The sequence below is a fragment of the Carcharodon carcharias genome, chromosome 11, assembly GCF_017639515.1.
Source record: "Carcharodon carcharias isolate sCarCar2 chromosome 11, sCarCar2.pri, whole genome shotgun sequence".
Taxonomy (NCBI): domain Eukaryota; kingdom Metazoa; phylum Chordata; class Chondrichthyes; order Lamniformes; family Lamnidae; genus Carcharodon; species Carcharodon carcharias.
The window spans coordinates 28,633,578-28,653,328 of NC_054477.1; the positions used below are offsets into that span (position 1 = coordinate 28,633,578).

Consider the following 19,751-nt stretch of genomic DNA (forward strand, 5'->3'; position numbering starts at 1 on the left):
TCCTGGTCCTTGATTCAATATTAGTTTCCTTGGAAAATCTGGCATGCTAACATCTTCCTCTACTCAGAGGAAAATTCAACATTACAACCATTTCCTTACTTTCAGTGACATTATCACCATTAGCACACCAGCCTGCCTTGGACATATATCGTCGTTCCTTCACTGCCGCTTGGTCAAAACCCTGGAACTCCCTCGCTAACAGCACTGTGGGTGTAGCTACACCACAGGGACTTCAGTGGTTTAAGAAGGCAGCTCACCACCACCTTCTCAAGAGTAAATAGGGATGGGCAATGAATGCTGGCCTAGCCAGTGACACCCACATCCCATGTATGAATTTTTTAAAAGTTTTCAGGGAGCTCACATTGTTCCTGGCCACCCTTTTGTTGTAATTTAACTTCAAAAATAATTTGTGCTGATTTTGATGTCCCTTACAAGTTTTATTTCATACTTCCTTTCTGTAGCTCTATCTATTTTATCAGCCTTTGCCGTTCTTCATATCTCTCCCAATCAGTGGAATTTGCATCATATTTTGCACTTGTATCTTTTTCCTTTCTGTCTCTAATCTCTTTAGTTATTCATGGTTCTTTTCTCACGTGTGACTTTTTCCCCTGATAAGCATAGGCTGGTTCTGGATTACATTAAAAGTTTGTATGAAAACAGTGGACATTAAGTACTATGAGCAGTCAACTCACAGTGCAAATCTCAAAGTTTTTATCATCATAAGAGAGAGTACAGTAGATAAAATTGACCACACAATTGCACCACACAAAGGGTCTTTTTCCTTTTTTAGCTTTATCATAGGCTAGTTAACTGGAAAAGAAAACATTAAAAAAGAAACGTGAAATTGAGAACTTTAATAGGATTGTATCAAATAAAATAGGAAGGACAATTGCAAGGAAAAAGCAAACAAAGTATGCTGAAATGAAAAGGAAGTCCAGGACAATGAGGTACAAATATTGGATAACTAGAGTAGTCAGCACAAAAGAGCTCAGTAATTTATTGAGGAGGAATTGCAAAAATGAGGCAACAAGCAATGAATCTTTCAGTAAGGAATACCAAAATGCAGGTACATAAATGCAAACTTATAAAAAGATATTGACCATTTTGTGAAATGGATTATACAATCAAAACATTTTTATTAAAGTGTCAGCATTAAACGATATATTCAGTGGTTAAGCTTAGATCAAATTTAGATTCACATTTAGATCAAAAAAACATTGCTCAGGTATAATTTTCAATATAACTATTTTAATATATAGACAAATTGCCTAGATTGTACTTAAACTCATAGGAAGAAATGGAAACCCACTCTGTTCATCATTCCTTCCACATTGCATTTCTTGTCATGTTCTATTAATCCTTCTGTGGTTTAATGTACCCATGAGAATTCAACAGCCAAATATGTGCCTTGCTGGTCCTATTGAATCACAGGCTAATAGAATTCTTATTTTGGTGTCATCAGCAAATTTCTACAACAACAATGACTTGCATTTATTTAGCTTCTTAAATGTGGTAAAACATCCCAAAGCACTTCACCCAAGCTGAGATAAAGAGGTTTTAAGACAGTTTATCAGGAATTCATAAGGAGCTTCTTAAAGGACAAGAGAGAAGTGGTGAGGCTAAGCAAGGGTATTTCAGAACTCAGGACCTAGGGAACTGTAGGCACAACAACCAGTGATTGAATTGGTTAAAATTGGGAGTGTGCAGTGGATGAAAATTGGGCAGAAGCAAACTACATAGATAGGGAGGAGTAAGACCATGGAGGGATTTGAAAACAAGGATGTGAATTTTAAAATTGAGGCATTGCTGGACCAGGAGCCAATGTAGGTTAGCAAGCCACAGGGAAAATAAGTGAACAGGATGCAGAGTTTTGGACAAGCTGGAAGATGGAAAGCTGGCCAGGAAAGCAATGTTATAGTAAAATCTAAAGGTAATTAAGGCATGGCAAAGGGTTTCTGCAGCAATTGAGCTAAGACAGTGATAGAATGAGGCAATACCAAGATGGTAGAAGAAGGTAATCTTGGTGATGGAGTAGATATGTTATCAGAAGCTCACCTTTGGGTCAAGTACAACACCAAGGTTGTGAATGATCTACTTCAGCCTCAAGACAGTGGTCAGGAAGGTGGTTACCGAGTTTGTAACAGGGATTGAAGACAATGGTTTTGGCTTTCCCAATATTTAGTTAGAGAAAATTTCAGCTCAAGTCACAGTACTATACTGTCTGGGAAATATTTCACCGTTTCTTCAGTGGCGCTTTTAAAATCCTGGAACTCCCTACCTAACAGCAGTATGGGTGTAACTACAACACACGGACTGATGTACTTTAAGAAGGTGGCTCACCACCACCTTCTCAAGGGTAATTAGGGGTGGGCAACAAATTTTGGCCTTATTAGCGACTCCCTCATTCCCTAGACAAATATAAAACAAAAATCAATACTTGCTATCAGATAAGCAGTGTGGCAAATAGAAGATTCGAGAGAGGTGGTAGTAAGGTAGAGCTGGATGTCATCAGCATACATGTGGATCCTGGTGTTGTGTTTTCTGATGATGTTGCCAAGGTGCAGCATGTAGGGGGAGAAATAGAAAGGGGCCAAAGATAGATCTTTGTAGAGTGCCAGAGGCAACATTGTAGGAATCAGAAGAAAAGCCGTTGCATGTAATTCTCTGGATAAGAACAAATGGATTTATTTTCTCCATGTTCAAGTCCAAATCAAGGTAACTTGAGAACAAAAGTGGATGCAAATAGATCCATAAAGTAAACCTTCTAACCTTTTTCTAAGCAAGTCTTTCCTGGTGGAAAGCGGCTTTCTGTCCATGCTATTATAGTTGTTCTTAGACCAAATTCCTGTTTTTTCTTACAAGTACCTTATGAGAAACTTAAACTCATACATGCAACATCTACAATATTCTCTTTCTCAAATTGGATGTTGCTTCAAAAAAAACACAAACTGTTCAAATGTGACCTACTTTCATGATATCCATGTTGACTGTTCCAGTTAACCCACACATTTCCAAATGCTAGCTGAATCAGGAATTTAAGAGTTTAATTTATGGGGATGTGTAAAATGACACGGGATGATGCCGGATGGAACTCCCGATGTCAACCCGCGCCGTTTCCGTTTTCAGGTCAGTGGAGGCGCAGCCAAATCAGCTGTGCGCCTGCCGAACTGTCAACGGTCTATTGAGGCCATCGAAAAAGTAATTAACATAATTAATGGACCTGCCTGTCCAACCTTAAGATTGGCGGGCAGGCCGGGATCCCTGGCGAGCTTCAGTAAAAGTATGAAACCTCATCCATGGGCGAGATGAGGTTTCATGAGGGTATTTAAATATTTAATAAAGGTTTCAATAAAAGTTATGGACATGTCCCAATTCATGTGACAGTGTCACATGAGGGGACATGTCAGGGAAACTTTTCTATCATTCGTTTAACAATTTTTAATTTGGAGCCAATCTCCCTGAGGCAGCACTTAGTCTCAGGGAGATCAGCATGCTCTTTGGCATGCATGCACAAAAGAGTGCACTCTCAGCTGAGGGAATCCTCCCCCACCCGCTTCCTGGCGGATATCACGCTGGGCAGGCCCTTAATTGGCCCACCCATGTAAAATGGCGCGCTTGCCTAACGGGGAGGAAAATTTTTCCCATATGATTCTGCGGCTTCTTGATTATATTACCAAATGCAGCACGCAATACATCACAATCCCATTAGTTGGCTATGAATGGAACAGCATCTCTGCAATCATAATCTGTACCTTCATTATACTTCTAAAATGCCATTCTTGTTTGAAAACTCAACCCATTTTTCCTGGAGTTGGGTAGGTAAGATGCTTTGATAAACCTACCTCTTTGGCCAAGTTTTTGGTCTCCTGCCTTAATGTATCCTTCTTTCACTCAGTGTCAATTTTACATATTTTATGCCCTTGTGAAGCACCATAGGAAATGTTACTTCATTAAAAGCGTTATTTAAATACAAGTTCAGTTGTTGTTGTTTTGCTACACTTTATCTCTACTCACTGAGCCAGTTAGTAAAGGTCGCATGTCACATTTTTAGTCTGAGCTGAGATAGTTCACCTTGCAGTAGAAGCATTACAATTGTCTTTGGGAAGGAGGAGAAATTCAACCAAGCTTTCTGCTCCTTCTGACTGTCCAGTCACAATTCTTGCTGGAGTGCACATGCAGAAAATGGTCACGTGTGGGAACCAATTTGGTTATGCTGCCATCATGAGCAATGGTCTGTAATACTCAACATCTGCATTCATACGTGAAGAATAAAAAACTTGCACGATATATAAGAGGACACTTAGGGCCCACTGAACCTGACTATGCCTTCAGGAGAAAATTAGAAGAGATAGAGAAAGAGTGAAGAAATGAAATAAACATTCTAGCAAATTAATAAGAAATAGGAAAGTAATTTGCTATCAACACTCTACGCATGCTAGAAAATCTACTGATGCTTGTGTTCAGCTTAATTTTTGCTAGTGCTATTAAGCCTGTTATTTCATAGCAGACATCATGAGCTGTTTAACCTTCTCAACATCACATTTTGTCATAATAAAAGCTTGATTTTGTTTTTGCAGTAGGTTAAGTGTATCCACGATCATCATCCCTCTGGTCACTGATCCTTGTAACTCCACGCTTACTCCATATTGTATATGTTCAGTGACAACACTCGCATCAATAGCAGCAGCCACTGCAAAAGAATCACAGCACAGGAAGCCAGGCCCAAAATACATCTCTTTGCTGGCTTGCTTGCTTTTGGAAAATCTTTCAGTGTGTGACGTTATTTTCTTCATGAAACAAGCTTTCTCAGTGTCTTGATTTACCCACTCCTTAAAAAACTCCTGTAATGGACAAAATGAAAGGCCATCAACTTTGCACAACTTCCAAGTCATCTCCTTTTCATTCTATTTAAATCAAAATGAAAAAAATAAACTGTCAGGTGTTAAAATCCTTTTTAACACATGGACCTCATCATTTATAAGAGTAAACATCTTAAAACGTTAACATTTTTCTTTGTGGCTACTAGCTTATAGAGCAACAATGAAAAAGCAAGAACACCATTGATATGGAAAATACAGACCTATAATATTAAACTGGCAATTATTAGGCTCATTTCACTCATTATAACCCAGATAATTAAAATCAGTCATAAATAATTGGCCCTCTACATTTGTGAAGTGATTCAGCAACTTGTAACTACAAGTGTAATAATGAGACAAATACTTGAAGGGAGAAGATTACAAAGTTAAGGGGAATGAACAAAGGACTGAGATTAATTTGATAATCATGAATTGTCAAAGAGCTGGTGCTGGCATGATGGGTGGAATGGCCTCCTATGCTATATAATTCTATGATTCTAAGAAGAGAAACAAGAGACAGTGATAGTGGAATTCACCCAGTTAGTGCTGATATCGCTTGTGCTACAGAAGCCTCAAATGCAGAAAACATCAGGCAGAATGCTTCTGGCCTCTGCCAATGCATGTCGCGTCCTGACTGTCAGATCACTGGCATGGAGGTATACTCAAAGCTTGCAAAGTGGGTGGATCATGACATCAGACAGTCTATGAAGCTGACTTTGTGCTTGATCTGCCATTTTGGACTGCACATATCGAGTTAAAATGCTTTCTAAAGTATTTCCAGCTAAGTATCCTCCCCACACCAACTGGGGCTATTTAAAGGGCTAATCAGGTGAAGTACTGTTGACTGACTTTTGCTATGTCATTGAAGGTATTTTGCAAACCTTTTGGATTTTAAAGGGCGTGGTACTAGATCTTGACAAGGAGGTCAGAAGATCGTTTAACCTCTCAGGAACAAGCCTGTTTCTGTAATGGGGGCTATAGTCACAAAACCTCTTGGGCTGCAGCATAATTTGGAAATGGAGCACAAGTAGCAAAGAGCTAGGTGAAGCAATCTGCAGAGGGAGGAGGAGGGATCTCAGTAGGAGGCCCTAGGCACCAATGTACTTCCATTAGGGAAGTACTTCTTTTACTTCCACCTCATCCAGGAGCAGTAATTGAGGTGTCTGCATTTCACCAACAAACTGGTCACCGAACCTCCTGCATTCCAACCTGTAGCCCTAAAGCAAGGTGAGAATGGTGCCAAGAGTGGCATTGACAGGTCACAAAGATCCTTTCACCTCCCTGTCAGGATGCAGCAACACTCCCTTCCAAAACCAGCAGGTCACCATAACTCCTCCAAGAAGATACCATAGTACTTCCACAAACAGATTTTGTGTGACAGATTTACATTGCCTTGGCTCTTTACAGCAGGCAGGTAAACTAAAACTAGCAGAGGAAACCAATCTATTTTTAAGCCTACACAGCACAGCACAGTCTTACTTTCACCTGATATCCACCTCATGTTTAGGATCAATTTCTTTTCTAAATCAGTGCATGTGCTCTGACAGCATATAAATAATGTGACAAATATCCTAGGAATTGCTGTTGCTGATATTAATGACAAATGATTACCATGTTCTTATGATATTCTTCCATGTGCTAGTTCTGTGCAGACATTATTTTTTTCCATGGGTAATGCCTTCATTAAAGCAAAGAAATGTCTTGTGAGTGCTTTGTGTATGTGTGCTATTACCATCAATGACAATTTCTAGCCTATAATTTTATTTTAAAACCCATCAATAATCTTCAATTTTAAAACGATGTCCTTACAATTTGATTGATTGTTTTTCTCCAATTAATGTAACTGACATAAACCACACATGCAAAAGAAGTATACATGTATTCACTGGTCTTGACTTTGTGTTTAAAATGTATTTTCTACAGCTTACCCAAGGCAGTGCCTGACGAAGACAGTATTCCCAAGTGGCGATATAGATAGGGCATACAAAATGATTCAGGACAATATAAGCTGCTTCAGGATCTGCTGCAAAGTTAAACTCAGAACACATTGTCACATTCCCCCTGCCTGAAAAAGATAAAACCTTCAAATGAAATTCATTCCACCACAACCTTAAAAGCTTCTTCATCTGGTCACCTTCAGCATTGATGAAAATAAATGCTTAGCATTTATATGAAATATCAATATTGGAAGGAATTATCAACTATCCAATATTATAAAATATAAGTATATTTTAAGGAATCAAATACATAATTATACCCATTATCACATTTTAGGAATTCTGAATATGTTTCTGGGGGACACCACAGGGCAATACTAGTTAAAAATACCACTGATGAGCTCAGCTTAGCTTTCAAGGGTTTAAATTCACAAATCAGCAGATTTGAGCCACAGTGGATTAGGATTCAGATCTGACATCATATTAATTGCTCCTGCAATAAAGAGGTCCTGCCCTAAGCAAAAGGGCAGAATTCAGGGGAACTATTTCACTTAAGTCACATAAGACAACCCATTGATTTGTGGAAGTGTAATGTAGTTATTATTTTGTGTTCTTACAAAAAGACAGGTTCTAGTGATTGAAACAAATGGCTGTGAAATATAGCGATATATTGATTCAAATCAACCTTCTTTTCACCAAATGTAAAATGGGTTTTTTTAGATGTATCAGTGATGAGATCTTGACATTTGTATATTTAAACATGAACTCTTTATTGTTAATCTTTAACTATTTACAGATCCCAGGTTACTGTCATGCATGGTGCTATTACCTCCATGCAGGCAGGTTGCAGCATTCTCTCTTGATTGTTCTGTCAGTCTATTACCATGTGACTCTATACATCATACCATGGATGGTGCTATTCTCCAGCCCCACATTAAAGGTGCTCGGAAGAGCAAGTGTTACATTACAGCGGCATGCAGGCACATTATACAACCTCCCCCTTTCTTCTCCAAAGAAAACTTTCCTTTCCAATTGAGTATACCTATTTGTAATACAATCTTTACTTGCTAACCCTGCTCCTCAATCTCAAATCTCTGACTCTATAAACTCAGACGGTCTTAAGGCTTGACAGTTCTTTCACATCTCTGTAACGTTTGGACGGAATGGTGGTAGTACTTTGTTTTTCTGGTACTTGGCCAACACCACTTGATTTGCATTTTGCAATCCTTTGAGCTGTGTTTCTCTTTATTAACAGCTTATCTGCTTTTTTCGGACACTGTGGGTATGTCCCATTCCTTCTGTGGGGACCCTGCGCTCCATTCTTTCCCAGAGTGGACTCAGATTTGCTTTTCCCATGGTATGTTCTAGCTGTACCTTAACATTTTGCAAGTAGAATCTTCATTTCCACTTATTTCACAATTTCAGTCCAACACTTGAGTGTTGTTTTATTTCTAAATCCTTTTGCAAGCTTATGAATCCTTTCATTCATCTCAGCTTTTACTTCTTCTAGTGCCTTACTTCAGCATCAGATTTATATTTTCCGATCTCATTTCTGTCTTTTCTTTTTCTATCTGCAACAGAACTTTGTCCTTGTCCTTCATTTTGGATTCATTGTTGCCAGGTCTGTCTCCGGCATAGTCTTAACTTATTTCAGTACTGTAGTTGTGCTATCGTGGCTCCATTATACACTCTCAGTTTGGAAAGTTCAATGGCTTTTCCTTTCAATGCCCCCTCTTTTCTATTCAACTGCTTCTTCAGCTCTTCAGTCTGTTTCTTGTAGCTTTCGGCTTCCTCCTGGAATGTAGAACATTGCTGAGTCTTCTCTGACAACTGGTCCTTCAGCTTGTTCAGAATGACATTAAATTCATTTTCCTTCTCTTTGTAATTTTCCAGAGGAATAATCTTTGACCAAAGGAATTCTTGTAACATGTGAAGGTCTTTCAACAGACCTTCCTTTCCTTTGTGAAGCCCACTTATTTCATCTTGAGCTTTCCTGTAATTTAGTAGAGTCTTCTCGAGTTTCTAATGATGTGTTTCCATTCTGCTGTTTAAGACAGTTACATATTCCTTTCATATTTGATCTTGTAGGACAATCAATTGTTCTTTCAACTGTTTATTTTCTTGTTGACCTCTTGCCAACTCACTCTAGGCTTCAGTGCATAATCTTTGTTGCTATGCAGCTTTTTCTGAAGTAATATTCAACATCCTTTTTAGCTCCTCATGATTTTCCATGGCTGCATTTTGATTCTTCAAGGAGTCATTCAGAATCATAACTTCTTTGTGTGCCTTTTCTGCCTGATGTTTTGCCTGGCTGTATATCTGGTTGAGTTTTCCCAACTCCTGCTTTGATTAGCCAACTGTGGAATTGAGGATCCTTATTTCCTCCTGGTACCTTTGTCTCTGAAATTTGTTTGTTTGTTCAGATCTCAAATAGCTTGGTTCATTGAAGACTTCTGTTTACCATACGTTTTCAGAAGTATATACTCAGTTTGAATCCTACACTTCAAATCTTCTAGTTCAGCTTTGATGCGAACATTTTCCTGTAGAACAGCTTCATTTACTTTTTGAATGTTTTGCTTCTTTTGAATTACCTCTGATAGCTTTTCTTCATTCATAGCCATCTTCTCACTCCACACTGCCATCTATCTCCCTCACTCTGGGATCTTTTGGCTCCCTCTCTCTGTGGTCTCTTGTTGCCCTCAGTGCTCTATTGGGAGTTGTTCTCTCTCTGGGGTCTCTTGTTGTTGTCCTCAGCACTTTATTGGGAGTCGCCCTCTCTCTGGAGTCACTTGTTGCCCTTGGTGCTTTATTGAGAGTGTACTAGACCTTCTTCGAGGGTCTGCACTCTCCACAACTTGGAGTTTATAATACCTGTCACAGCCATTTAATATCTCACCAAATGTTGTCAAGTATTGATCTATATGTTGGCTGTGGAGTACTTCACCAACAAATGAACCAAAGATGAATAAAAACTTATCAACTTGTACTTCTGATTCGTTATTTAATCTTGTAGCTCTTTTGTAGACTAAAAATTGTCTTCTCCAAGACTTCCACTCTTGGGTCTGGTTTTTTCCCTTTGCATAGCAAAATGCATCTAGCTCTTCTGATTTGCTGTCCATGGCAGTTTGTGTTTTCTTGTAGTTACAGCTTTAAATTTTGTCACCTCTTTACAACAGTGTGTGCAGTAACTATTATTTTTTAATCAGGCTGTCTCTGCAGCTGCCAATTTTCTTCATTGTAAGTTTCCTGCACTTTTCTCCATTTTGGCAGGCGCCCCAGCAATCATGGGCCTTCTTTGCTTAAACTTGTGAAAACTACAGCAGTGGTACTATAAAGAGCTGTTACCGAAGCTTGGGTCAATATTGGGCGCAGAATTGTGAAGACCATGCTACAGCTGCGAGAAGAAGGGTCATCTTGCCAAGTCATGTTAGAGGAAGGTAAATGGAGAAAATGTCGGCTGGAGGAAACGGCAATCACTGCATGGAGTTGTTGAACAGCACCAGGTGGGTGAGGGGTCGCTTGAGATCCATACAATTTGAAACACAAGGATGCCTAGTGGAAATTCGCAGGGCATTGTAGTCCAAGTAGTTTTGGTTGGAGCTCAGGTAAACATGAAGGTCAACATGAGTGCATCAGTTAGGGTGATTCCTGAATCGCTGTATCTTGAAAAACTGAGTCAACATCAGCTGGAGAAATCGTACATAGGATTACAAAGTTATGGAGGAGAGAAAATTCCCATAATGAGAAGTGTGTTGGTTCCAGTCACATACAAGGAGCAATGTGCAAAATTGCCCATTGTTGTGGTGAATGGTGAAAAACCAGCTTTGTCAGGTTAGCAGCACTCAAGGTAAATTGGAACAAGGTTTTTTGTGTTGATGCAAAATTCACTTGAAAAGTACCCTCAGGTGTTTATTGACAACTGGCAAACCAATTCAAGGTTACAATGCTTATGTTCTGGTGCAGAAGAACACAAGACCTTATCCAGTACCCTATGCTCTAAGGGAGAAAGTAGAGCAAGAGCCAAAAAAACTTGAAACTGAGACCATTATCTCTAAAGTAGAACAGAGTAATTGGCTACTCCCATAGTGTTAGTACCAAAATCAGACAGTAGTGTAAGAATATGTGGTGGTTCTCAGGTAAAGCAGGTACCAGAATGTAATCCACCTTATACTTTGTCAAACATGGAGGATCTGTTCGCAAGTCAGGAAGGCAGATTTTTTCAAAGATAGATCTGAAAAATGCCTATCTGCAACTTGAGTCACATGATCAGTATAAGTCATATTTAAATATTAATACCACACATGGGTCTATTTCAACTTCATAAGCTGCCATTTTGTGTTTCTTCAGCCCCTGGAATCTTCGAAGGGGTGATGAACCAAATTTTGCAAGGAATTCAGGGAAGGGTGTGCTATTTGTATGACATACTTATTTCAGCTCCAAAACAGGCAGACCCATGATGACAGACTGAAAAAGGTGCTCCAACATTTGGCAAAGCATGGAATTTGGGTGAAGGCCCACAAATGTGAAATGTTTCAAAATTCTGTAGAGTACTACGGAGTAAACAAAGATGTGTTACATATCCAAACAAGAGTAAGGCTCAAGCAATAAGAAATGCCACATGCTCAAAATATCAATCGAATGAAGGGTATTCCACGGAATTGGAGGAAGGAGTGTGACAAAGCATTCAAGTTGTATAAAAGTCAGTTGGGTAATGATGAGGAGAGACTGACATTTGCCTCACGCACCCTCAGTGCCAGTGAGCAAAATTCTACTCAGATAGAATATGAAGCATTTTCTTTGAGTTTTGGAATAATAAGATCTCATAAATACCTGTATGATCATAAGTTTCATGATCAAAATTGATCATATTTCATTGATAGCGATTTTGAATCCAAAGTCTCCAGTACCCACTTTAGCTGCAGCCCAAATGCAGAGATGGTCTTTGATTTTGTCTGCTTATAAGTGTGACATTAAGTATAGATGATCAGAAGATTATTGTAAAGCCAATGTGATGTCTAGACTACCATCCCCACCAGAGATAGAGTCCGACAAGGAAGGTATATTTTTCTTTTCAAAGAAGGTGAGTTGCCAATTACAGCAACTGACATTTATAGAACAAGTTGGAGAGACCCTGTGTTAGCCAGGCTATACAACTATATCACAAATACCAACATTGGATTTCGAAATTAAGCCATTTTTTACACATAAGCATGAGTTGTCACTGTGCCTGACTTGCCTGGTTACAGCGGAAGTGGATGAAGGTTATGGGCCAAGTGCTTGTAATAGGTAGGTAGGTCAGGTGTTTCTCACGTGTCGGTGCAGACTCGATGGGCCGAAGGACCTCTTCTGCACTGTGATTCTGTGAAGGTCAATGCCCGGCTGAACAGAGCATCTGTAACCTGCTTGACAGCTGATTGGGAGACACCGCAGAGATCACCCTCCAGGGGAGCCACCTTTGGGAGGCCAGGCCAGAGGCATGGAAGTGGAGTGCAGCTGTGAGCTTCAGAGCTGCTGGCATGGGGTGTCCACCCACAGTTAGGGGAGATCTCAGGGGCAATCATCTGACAGATATAGTTGACTGTCTCCCTTGAGAGACGGAGCCTCCTTTGGCACTGCACCTCAGTCATATTGAGGTAACTGCTTCGCCGCCTGTATACCCTGGCAGCAGGATAGTGGCGTTTTCTGCAGCCCCTTCCGCCTTGGACAACCTCTTGGCCCTGCGCCCCTTGTGCCTGTGCCTGGCCTCCCAAAGGTTGCTCCCCTGGAGGCTGATTGTCCACTCCTGGCTTCCTCCTTATTCTATCCCTCCCTTCCTCCTCAGAGGAGCTGCCTCCAGTGGAGATGTCAGAACCCATACCCAGGCTAAATGGAGGCCTCCAGAAAGCTGCAGGCCCGATAAAGATTACTGTCTGCAGACTGGTGAGGTGAAGCTTCAAAGTACACAGAAAGCTCTTGGAAATCGATGAACTGCTAACAATCACACAAGCAAGTTTAAAACACTTTAAACACTTCATAAATACTTCATGAAAAACATGAACAACCCCTTTGAGTCCACATATCCCGCCAGTTCATGAGTTTTAATAAAAAATCACCTACCCGCCTGCCCGTTGGGCCTGTGTGCTGAGCCAAAATTCGCATGGGCCCCTCAAAATCCTTGTCAGTTGGCAAGTTACGGGCCTTAACGAGGTCTTTAATTAATGGCGGGCACCCGTCGCACTGCATAGCGCACCCGCTGACCTAAATATTGCGATGCCGCGCACTGATGTCAGGACGCTCCGCCACCCGCATATCAGCCAGAAATTTCTGCCCAATGTGTTTTTCTAATTCTCAGCTATTTGATGACATTCCCAAGCAGCTGTTTCTCACCAGCCAGTGAACTTACTTTTTTCCTGTGATATTAGGTGCTACTGACTGCATGTCTCGGGGCCCTCCTCTTGCGCTCTCCTCTAGGTGCTGCTGACTGCCTGGCGGGGTCCTCCTCTTGCACTCCCCTCTCCTCTAAATTTCTATTACAGAGAATATTATTTTCAGAGTTTCCCTAAGGACTCATTGATACACATGACGAGCTGTTGAGCCATGAAGACCAGAAAGCTATCAGTTTATTCCCTTCCCTTCCCTGCCTTGACCTCTTTGTCTCAATTTCTGGTGATAGACTGTCCACTAATACTCATTACAAGCTGACCCACTCCCACAGCTACCTCGACTACAACTCCTCACACCCTGCTTCCTGTAAGGACTCCATTCCATTCTTTAGTTCCTTTGCCTCCATCGCATCTGTTCCGATGATACCTCTTCCCAAAACAGTGCTTCTGACATGTCTTCCTTCTTCCTTAACCGAGGTTTTTCACCCATGGTGGTTGACAGGGCCCTCAACCGTGTCCGGCACATCTCCCGCGTCTCTGCCCTCACACCTTCCTCTCCCTCCCAGAACCATGATAAGGTCCCCTTTGCCCTAACTTTTCACCCCACCAGCCTCTGCATTCAAAGGATCATCCTCGCCATTTCCGCCAACTCCAGCATAATGCCACCACCAAACACATCTTCCCTTCACCCCCCCCACCCCGTTGGCATTCTGTAGGGACCTTTCCCTCTGGAACATCCTCAATCCCCTCCCACAGCACCTTCCCATACAATCGCAGAAGGTGCAGCACCTTCCCCTTTACTTCCCCCCCTCCTCACCATCCAAGGACTCAAACACACCTTTCAAGTGAAGCAGGTCTTCACTTGCACTTCCCTCAATTTGGTCTACTGCATTCGCTTCTCCCAATGCGGTCTCTTCTACATTGGAGAGACCAAATGCAGACTGGCTGACCGCTTTGTGGAGCACCTTTGGTCTGTCCACAAACATGACCCCGACCTTACGGTCACTTGCCATTTCAACACACCACCCTGCTCTCATGCCCACATGTCCATCCTTGGCCTGCTGCAGTGTTCCAGTGAAGCTCAATGCAAATTGGAAGTACAGCCCTTCATCTTCCGATTAGGTACTCTACAGCCTTTTGGACTTAACATTGATTTCAACAACTTCAGATCATGAACTCTCTCCTCCATCCTCACCCCTTTTGATCCCCTTTTTTCAAATTTTTAATTTTTATATATACATTTTTTCCCACCCATTTCTATTTTTAAAAAAATTATTTCCATTCATTGTTTTACCTCCACCTTTTAGCCTATTTTGACCTTTTCTCCCACACCATCCCCTCCCCCACCCCACCCCCACTAGGGCCATCTGTCTCTTGCTCATCCTGCTTTCTACTCTTAATGTCAACCTTAGCATTTCCTTTAGCCAGTATCACCACTATCAACACCCTTTCTACCTTTTGTTTATGACATCTTTTGCAATCTCTCCTTTGCCTCCACCTATCACTGGCCTTCTATCCAGCTTCATCTGTCCTACCCCCCTTTAAACTGTATATATTTCAATATACATTTCTACTTCTCTTTAATTTTGAAGAAGAATCATACAGACTCAAAATGTTAACTCTGTCTCTCTCTCCACAGATGCTGTCAAACCTACTGAGTTTTTCCAGCAATTTTTATTTTTGTTTCAGCTTTTATTCATGCTTGCTCCTGTCAGCTATGTCAGCTAGTCAGGCCCTTTGGGGAAGACAGGGGAGAAAGAAATCCCCCACCAATTGATTATCATTAAAAGTACATGTATATGTATTCAGGTGAGGGCTGGGTCAGGTTCATGTATGAAGCTCCCTGAGTCGGATAGAATGATGCAAACTGTGACATACTTTCCATGTTTCCTCCCATGATGTACAGATGTCTTAACTTAGATGGAAAGGTGGAATCCATTTTAAGTGCCAGGGCAACATTGGTCAGGGGGCCGGTAGCCACAACAGAGACCTGTAGGATAATAAACAAATTCTTAGCACAGCGACACTGAAAGATGGTAAAGTTACAGTAGGTTTTTACAACTGTAAAATATAACAGATGCTATTTTCATTCTTGAGTATTGCTGGAAAAAGAGATATGTCTAAGCTTTTTGTCTTGCACTCATCAGGACACCTCGCAAGAATACCAATATAAGAGCAAAACCATAATTTATACTGTATGTGAAGAGAAAGCTGATTGGTTGTCAAGTGGCATTGCCATGGAGAAAGCACCAATGATGGCGAATGACTGTTAACTGCCAAGCATTGTTTGAAATTTAAACCAGGTTGCTTGACCCTGATTGGTCAAGGCATTGCCCTGAGGAATGAGTCAGCAAATGGCTATCATTTATTTTGTTTAGCTGACATAGGCATAATGTGTGTACATGGTTTTTCTGTCCGCAAAGAACAGGGCCCTGTGTATAGTATATTTAGCTTCTAGTACACTCAAATGCACCACACTTAAATTGGTGTCAGCGTAATTCTTAGCATCGAGGATTATTTAGCAAATGTTGTCCAATCACAGAATCACATTCAAGGTTGGACACTGTGTTTTGAGTTTTGCAAGCATGGGCTGGTTAGGTACAGTCTATACCTTGCCCATTATGAACAGAGACTGGGACATGCTGTTTGATATGACCCGCCAGTCTTCAGGATGTACGGCCTACATACCTAGCATCATACTGGCACTGAAATTAATTTTCCAGATTATTCATTTGCATGATAGGCAGAATGTCTTTTTGACTTGACAGCAGCATCCTGGTAGTGGCAAATACCACTTGTGTTGCTGCATGGTAACAGCGTGAAATGGCTAGCTTCACCTGTTGCTCAAACTTTTGAGATACCTTGCCCTTCCTGGGTAATCCGAATGTAGACTGGGCACTTTTTAGGACCAAAAGTGACAGCCTTAAGACCATTCATGAGCTTGAGTGATATACAGCGTGAAATGATCTGATCAGGGTAGCCATTATGCAGGATAACATAGATGGGTTTTTACAGCAATCAACGATAGTTACCATGGTTACTGAGTCAAGTTTTCAATCCCAGATTATTAATTGAATTTAAATTCCATCAATTGTGGAATTTGAATTCTTGTCCCCTAAATAGTAACCTGGACGTCTGGATTACTAATCCAGTGACATTACCACTACACCTGATAGTTGAGGCAAGGCTATTAAGAGTTACAGGACCAATGCAGTTAGACACTCACCAAGGCTCCTTAGGCAGCGCCTTCCAAACCCACGACTGCTACCATCTAGAAGAACAAGGGCAGCAGACAAATGGGAACACCACTAACTTGAAGTTCCCCTCCAAGCCACTCACCAACCTGACTTGGAAATACATCACCACTCCTTCACTGTCGCTGAGTCAAAATCCTGGAACTCCATCCCTAACAGCACTGTGGGTGTAGCTACACCACAGGGATTGCAGCGGCTCAAGAAGGCATCTCACCACCTTCTTAAGGGAAATTAGTGATGGGCAATAAATGCTGGCCTAGCCAGCGATGCCCACGTTGCGTAAATGAATGAAAAAAAGGTGATGTTAAGATACTTACCAGCCATGATATAATTGAATAGCGGAACAGGTTTCAGGGGCTGAATGGCCCACTCCTGCTCATCTGTTTCACTGATTGCTAGAATTTTATTTGCTGATACGCATACATCTCACCTGACCAGCATGTTCAGTGGCTATCCTTATCATGGCATTCACTGCATGTTCAGCTTGTATGTGTTCCAACCCTGGAGCATTCGGGTCTGGAGCATCACCTAGGCCATCCTTTCCATGGTAATGATCAGCATTTAGCTCATTTCCAAGGAGAGAGGTACCTGCACCTCGGAACACAGGAATCTGCAATTATAAGGAAAATAAAATAGCTCTTATGAGGAATGAACTGCAGTGATTGCTACATGTAATGACATTGTGTAAACACATGGGCAGGATTTCTTAAATGGTGGGGTTTCCCACCCCTTCACTTGAAATGTTGACAGGGAATGCAGATTTGAGTGGTGGCCACTGCTGGGGCTACAGGCAGCCCCTGAAGAAGAGGAGGTTATGGATGCTGGATTTCAGGTAAGCCCAGGGTAGTGGCAGAGCCTGGCTGGCAGGTCCTACCCTAAAGGCTCGGGGCGGGGGGGGGGGGGGTTCCGTTGAGCAGGGTGGGGGTTGGGTTTGAGAGCCCATGGGGTGAAGGCTAACGCAGGAGCACAAACTTGCCTCTGATGGGCTCAGGGGACCCCCGAAGGAGGTCACCCCTTGCCTGAGAGCCTGCAACAAGCTGCCAGGCTACCTACCTGGCATGGACCTTCCCCCCCCATGGGTAATATAGCAGTGGGGGAGGGGAGTGTATTTAAGCAGCCATTAATTGGCTACTTAAGAGCCTCAATAGGCCTAAGGGCAGGTGAGCCACCCATGCCTCACCACCCCCCCCCCCCCCCCCACACCGAGTGAGACAGGTTGAGGTGGGCGGGTAAGTGGCATGCAGGCCATGTGCTGTATTTTCTGAGTCCTCCTGCCTTCAAACCCATGGACAGGGTATTGTAAAATTTCACTCACGGGCTCTCCTCTTTGGCATCAGGTTGGCCCGATACTGACCTTATCCCAAATTCCAGATACAAATTCACTTACATGGAACAAATGAATGACCATACTGCCTTTCACATTGCCAGGCTATTTTTCCTTCCAGGCTCTTGCTGCTCTTTAGGGCAGGAGGAAGAAAAGGGCCATAGAAAGAAATCTCCTTTCTCCTGGTGCAGCCTTTCTAAAGACAATAGCCAGGAATTTTCCCTTGTCCATTTACTCTGATTAGCCAGTAATGGTAAACGCATATTAGACTCCATCTTCCACATTATGCAGGCATTTTTTATGTTGGCCTTTTTAATGGGGTGCGTTATCCCCCTAGTCCTGAATCTTTTAGTGAGTTTAGGATGGGAGGGGGTGATTATAAGAAACACATGCTTCACCAGAGTTTTTGACCCTCAGACCATGGTTCCACATCAAATTATGACCTCACCTCTCCTTCCCCATTCCCTCCATGACGTTGGCACTGGTTCTGCTTTCCTAGGACCAGGTATTTTGATGCCATTTTTCTTTGAGTGCATTTACATTGTTACACAAAGCAAATCTTTTTTGTATACTGAATTTTTAATTCTAAGCATCTGATCGGTCAAAAATATATACACATTTGAAAAGAGAAAACATTTTACAAGTACTGTAATATAGCTCAGTCTGAACCTGGAACTTTTTTAAAGGACAATTCATGAGGGTAGTCAAGAATTAGGAACAAACTTAAATGGCTTGCAAATATTTAAAGTTAAAAAAAGCAGATCTCATTCACACAACATTGTGTGTGAAATTCATGTATATAATTGAGCTATAATCAGACATTATGGTGACATTAGATTGGACTAATAACATGTATCTATTTCCCTTAGTAATACTAATTATATTCAAAACATTCTGTACCTTTATCCATAATTGTCATCACATACCTCTGTCCTCTGGCAAACCTTCAGCACCCGAAGTACATTTTTGCACACATTTTCAATTTTTGTGTTTCCATGAGTACATGTTATACCCAGGATCTGCACATTAGGAGCTGCAAGAGCCATCATCATCGCTTGGGCATCATCCACCCCACAGTCAAGATCTAAGAGCAATAGCTTCTTTGCCATCTCAGAATCTGCGGTCCAAAGAAATGTGTAGGATTGAGTTTAAAATGGTACCTGTTGTCTGATCTGACCATACGTATATACGAACATACCAATTAGGAGCATGAGTAAGCTATTTGTTCCCTCAAGTCTGCTCCTCTATTTGATAACATCATGGCTGGTATTGTTGTGGCCTCAACTCTACATTCCTGTTTGCCCCCTATGCCATTTGACTCTCTGGTCAATCAAGAATCTAACTGACTCAGCCTTAAAAATATTCAATAACCCTGCTTCCACTGCTCTCTGGGGAAGAGAACTCCACAGACCAATGACTCTCTGAGAGAAAAAATTCTTCTCATCTCTGTCTTAAATGGGAGATTCCTTATTTTTAAGCTGTGTCCCCTAGTCCTAGTCTCTCTCACAAGGGGAAACATCTTTTCAGCATCCATCCTGTCAAGTGCCCTCAGGATCTTTTATGTTTCAATAAGATCACCTCTCACTCTTCTAACTCATGTTGGAGACAGGCCCAACATGTCTAACCTTTCCTCATAAGACAACCCCTTCATTCCAGGAATTAGCCTAGTGAACCTTCTCTGCACTGCTTCTAAAGCAATTATATCCTTTCTTAAGTAAGGAGATCAAAACTGTACACAGTTCTCCATATGTGGTTTCACATGATGTTCTGGTGTTAATACTTTGGCATGCTCAACACTGGTGAATATCTGTAGGCAACTGTAATGAACAGCAAGCATTGTTTATTTGCTGCCCACTGCAAAACCTAGGCCATTATATGTGTGAAAAGTTGTTGCTGTAGTTTTATATTACTCAACCCTACTGCTCCTGTTTAGCTGAACTACAACGAGGCAGGTTGTACTGTGTCCCCCCTAGCTCTTTGGGTTCCAGTGTTTTATAGACCTGACACCCAGTTTT

At 41.6% G+C, this 19,751-nt stretch overlaps 1 protein-coding gene and 1 long non-coding RNA gene across 2 annotated transcripts in view; one reads left to right on the forward strand and one right to left on the reverse strand.

Annotated features, from left to right (window-relative positions):
* Positions 1-19,751, forward strand: part of LOC121284193 — a 50,999-nt gene that overhangs the window by 10,407 nt on the left and 20,841 nt on the right. The window lies entirely within an intron of this gene.
* On the reverse strand, positions 4,494-18,845 carry LOC121284191 (inosine-uridine preferring nucleoside hydrolase-like). The gene is made up of 5 exons (XM_041199441.1): positions 18,663-18,845; positions 16,843-17,022; positions 15,037-15,148; positions 6,788-6,924; positions 4,494-4,841 (listed from the first exon to the last, which is right to left on the reverse strand). The coding sequence occupies exons 1-5, from the start codon at positions 18,843-18,845 to the stop codon at positions 4,494-4,496; spliced, it is 960 nt and encodes a 319-aa protein (XP_041055375.1).